Below are 4,334 nucleotides of genomic sequence, written 5' to 3'. Positions count from 1 at the left end.
CCGTCGATGACATCCCAGCGTCCGAGTCAGTCGCTGTGCATCCAAGTCGCGTGCGTGATACGCCTACAGAGCAGTACTTAGGCTGCCTTTGTCAGCGTGATGGTGTGTCGGTGCATGGAGGCTGGTGATAGAACATGCTGTTCTGAGTGCCTAAGGCATCAAGGCATAAAGCCGGATGCTTACTAAGCATAGCCGGTCGGCCAAATATAGTCTGTGACATGTTACTGACTTTACATCCCTACCTGCGGCAACCGGCTGAAGTGTGCTGGGATGAATAGCAAGCAAATCAACATGAGTGGAGGCGCCTGATGCTCATCGTCCAAAACAGCAGTCGTCGTCCACTCATGCCGATCTCCCAACGTCCTGGAGGACCATCTCCCTATCGCCATACAGTATGTCTCTGTACGGCCTCGAAGTACGCAATTCGACAATGAAGGATAATGCTTGCACGTCCGAGCTTCGCGGAACTGAGTAGCTCACAAGGATGTCGATGCTGGACGTCTCACGCCTTTCGAAAACACCTGTCCGCTGGACGGGCAACTCATCGCGCTCGGCATTTACTTCCATCCACGGTGAGCATATCCTGCTCCGTTCTTCCAGTTTGTCATGGGAGCACCTCATGCGAAGTACACCGAGATCCACGAGCATGACGAGCAGCCAAAGATCACCTGGAGGAGCTATGTGTGGGACAGCCTCGACAAGTCTCCGGAGGAAAGAAAGCTTGTTTTCAAGTTGGATGCATTCATTTTGACATACGGTACGCTCGAGCGACAGGTTTGAGTCTGAAGGAATGTCTCAACACCTGCTGACCTTCCGATTTTATCTAGCAAGTATTGGGTGAGTCCATCACGGAGATAATATGCGACAAAACTTGAATCTGACTACCTTCAAGGTATTTCATCAAGCTTCTTGATCAAACGGCTCCAGTCAATGCTTTTGTATCTGGAATGTGAGTGCTGCTCATTGCATCGCTAACGGCGTGAGTACTTACGTTATGCCCAAACAGGAAAGAAGATGTCGGCCTCTACCAAAACGAGTTCAACTACATGCAATCCCTCTGGGCAATTGGCTATGTCATCGGCCATGTTCCCAGCAACATGCTTCTTACACGCATCAGACCATCGCTGTGGTAATCCCACTCTCTTGTTCTCAATTGATGTCTGAGACACCTGCTGACTCTCATGCTCCGCATTCTAAGGCTGCCCATCCTCGAAGTGTCCTGGTCAGTCCTGACATTGTGTACGGCCAGATGCCGAACAGCATCACAGTTATACTGGATCCGCTTCTTCGTGGGACTGCTGGAATCTGGCTTTTATCCGGGCCTTCAATTCATCATTGGAACCTGGTACAGGAAAGATGAATTAGCGAAGCGCTCTAGTATCTTTCAGTGCTTCGCTCCGTTAGCCACGATATTTAGCGCCTTTCTCATGAGCGGCGTGTACAAGCTGGACGGCGTTGGTGGATACCGAGGATGGCAGTGTGAGACAGCGATTGCAACGTCAGGAGATCCGCTCTAATATTTTCGCAGGGCTCTTCATCGTCGATGGTCTGCTCTCCCTTCCAGTCGCCCTTGTTGGCTTTGTCATGCTACCAGACACTCCCGAGACTACTCGTGCTTGGTTCCTCTCCCCGGAGGAGCGTGTTTTCGCTCGGAAACGAATGCAGCTCGAAGGTCGGAAAGGCCGCCAACCCTACAGTCTTGCTAAGTTTAAAAAAATCTTCGGGAGTTGGCGAGTATACGTACTGCCATTACTTTTCATCCTATACACCAACGGAACCAATGGTAGAGCTGGGGCTTTTGTCCTGTGGCTAAAAAGCTCCACGGAACCGAAATATGAGGTCTGGCAGGTCAATATATATTCAACCATCGCGGGAGCCGTTGAGGTGGCTGCCACACTGATATTCGCATGGACCTCGGACACAGTCTTCCGCGGCAGACGATGGCCTGGCATAGTGTTTGCCGGAGGCTCAAACATCATCATCTACATCTCCCTTGCGATCTGGGAAATACCGCTCAAATGGAAGTGGGCATGCCACTCTCTCGCAGGCATAGGCTACGGTCTGGCTGGTCTTCTCTACGCATGGGCTCACGAGCTTTGTTCCGACGACTTCGAGGAGCGGGCCTTGATCACGGGAGCTATGAATGGCATGGGATGGGCGGTCGGGGCATGGTTACCTTTGATCGTCTGGCAGCAGGTCGAAGCTCCGCAGTTTCGGAAGGGATACATCACAGCGACCTTGCTATCCGCGGCGATGATTGTCATGGCCCTTGTGGTGAAGAAGCTGCATGAACGGCAAAATCAGAAGTGAGTGGCGCAATGTGGTGAAACATGGGGATATCTTGCTGACTCTGGAAAGGAACGCTCCGGTGGAGGAATACTTACTGGACGGCGGAAGTCCCAGGGCTTCCGAAGATTCGGTTGTAGCTTCTGGGGCAGAAACACTGCATCGAGAGGATTGATCTGGGTTTTGCCAAAGCACACGATACTATCTTAGCGAAGGACTGATAGAGAATTGCAGACTTTCAGAACGATATCACCATCTCAATTTCATCACCTCTCTCCATCTAACCTTACCGAACTAAACTCATACTTGCCACTGTCAACCACCGATCGATGCTGAGCTAGAAATACTTGTCCTACCAATCCCGACAGCCGAGCATGCGCGTCCTGGATCTTAGAAGTCTGCGCTCCTCGATGAGTCCTCGACTATCCTTTGGCTGCTGTGCTTCGTTGTCCGCTTGGATTTGGCCGCCCTGCCGCCATCTGCTGGAGACGCCGGGCTGTTGGCCTTGCGCACCTGCAGTGCGTCGGCTCGCCGGACCTCGTCGCTACAATTAGCCGGAGCTGGAACTCAACGACCGATGGGACAATGCATGTACTCACATTACCGGACAGTGTGCTCGCAGACATCGTCCCTGCGAGCCGGAGGTACGTCCTCAAGAACGATGCGGGCGACATTTTCGCAGCAAATTCTGCGCCTTTGACAAGCTTGAGGCTTTCGGGATCGTTCGCGATCGACCAGTCGTTGCGTACTTCCGCGGCCGCTGTAGCTAGGAACTCGGCGAACTTGCCAGCCTCCATTGGCGCGTACTTCTTGACGCCGAGAGACTCTCTGAACTTGTACATCTGAGCGTGCAAGACCTCTGCAACGTCCTGGTCGACGTCATCGATTGCGTTGGCGCGTTGCCTGGCCTGGGCAGTGTGACCTGGGCGTGGAACTGGGAAGAGGTGGCAGGGCGAGCCACTTTCACAGACTCAGTGGGAGCTTCAACAGTCCGTCAGCAGATACTACGACCATGTGAACCGGGCAGCACCGACCGGCGGGAGTTTTGTGCAAGAGTAGGACTGCATCTTGAAGAGCGTCGATCTTACTGCCCATGACCGCAAGATTGTGGTGGATCATACGCTCAGACGCATTGAGGCTATCTCGATTGTTCATCCACACCCACTGCCTGCTCGCGTTCGTGCAGCGCTCCTCCGGACAGACGAAGCGCAGAGTTCTCAATGCTGGGGCTCGGCGACCGCGTTGGCAAGCCACGCGGCAATGCATTCGGGAAGCAGCCCGCACTCGGGGAGTGTGGTATGATGGAGAGTGGCATGTATGGCGGTATGGCGGAGGTAGCGTATGATGGCATACTGGATGGACAATACGCCGGACGGAGAAGAGCGGGGTTATTTATTGGTGACGAGTCTGCGAAGAAGCTCGCCATGAAGGAGTGCGCGCTGGGTGGCTGCATGAGTGAGGGCATGCCGAAGGAGGAGTCTGCCGGCATCTGCGGTGGCACAGTGGAAGATGAGGACTCCGGTAGCTCTGACCATTCGTGCGAATCTGACCACTCAATTGGACCCGGCCACTGAAGCGGACCCGGGACGGTGGTCGTCTGCGGCTAGTCAGTGCCCTGGCCAATTATCGGCATGAAGGAAGAAAAGTTACCATTTCAGGAGCGTCATTCGTGCACGGCAGGTACTGCACTGGCATGTCCGCCCTCGTGAATGCACATAATCTTGCCAATCCACCGCCTCCGCGAGCTGCTGCGTCTTGGTAGAAGGTACAACGAGGACTCTGTTCGAGCATGATTTGCGTCTGTCTTTCGACGCAGCCGAAAGGAGATTGTGAAGAGCTGGGCTAGAGGGTAGAGACAAGATTGAGCACGACTCTCGGATCGGCGAGAGTAAAAAGCATGAAGGTGGAAAGCCTTGAGGGTCGAGATGGGAGAAGAGAAGAAAGTGCTTCGAATGCACAACAATACGCCAATCTGCACCCGCAATATCCCTACTAGGATCTACGAAAGCGGATTGTCAATCGCTCTTGCCTGTTTCGGCAACTCGCAA

General features: G+C 53.6%; 1 protein-coding gene across 1 annotated transcript; it reads left to right on the top strand.

Moving 5' to 3' along the window:
• Nucleotides 1-606: 606 nt before the first annotated feature.
• MYCGRDRAFT_42895 (uncharacterized protein) lies at nt 607-2,310 on the top strand (the record flags this gene model as incomplete). The annotated part of the gene is made up of 6 exons (XM_003852666.1): nt 607-757; nt 828-837; nt 893-949; nt 1,007-1,129; nt 1,199-1,479; nt 1,529-2,310. The coding sequence occupies 6 exons, from the start codon at nt 607-609 to the stop codon at nt 2,308-2,310; spliced, it is 1,404 nt and encodes a 467-aa protein (XP_003852714.1).
• Between the last annotated feature and the right edge of the window lie 2,024 nt (nt 2,311-4,334).

Source organism: Zymoseptoria tritici, chromosome 5, assembly GCF_000219625.1.
Source record: "Zymoseptoria tritici IPO323 chromosome 5, whole genome shotgun sequence".
In the NCBI taxonomy this organism is placed as follows: Eukaryota; Fungi; Ascomycota; class Dothideomycetes; order Mycosphaerellales; family Mycosphaerellaceae; genus Zymoseptoria; species Zymoseptoria tritici.
The sequence above is the reverse complement of the archived record's forward strand: the minus strand, read 5'-3'. Positions and strand labels throughout refer to the sequence as shown.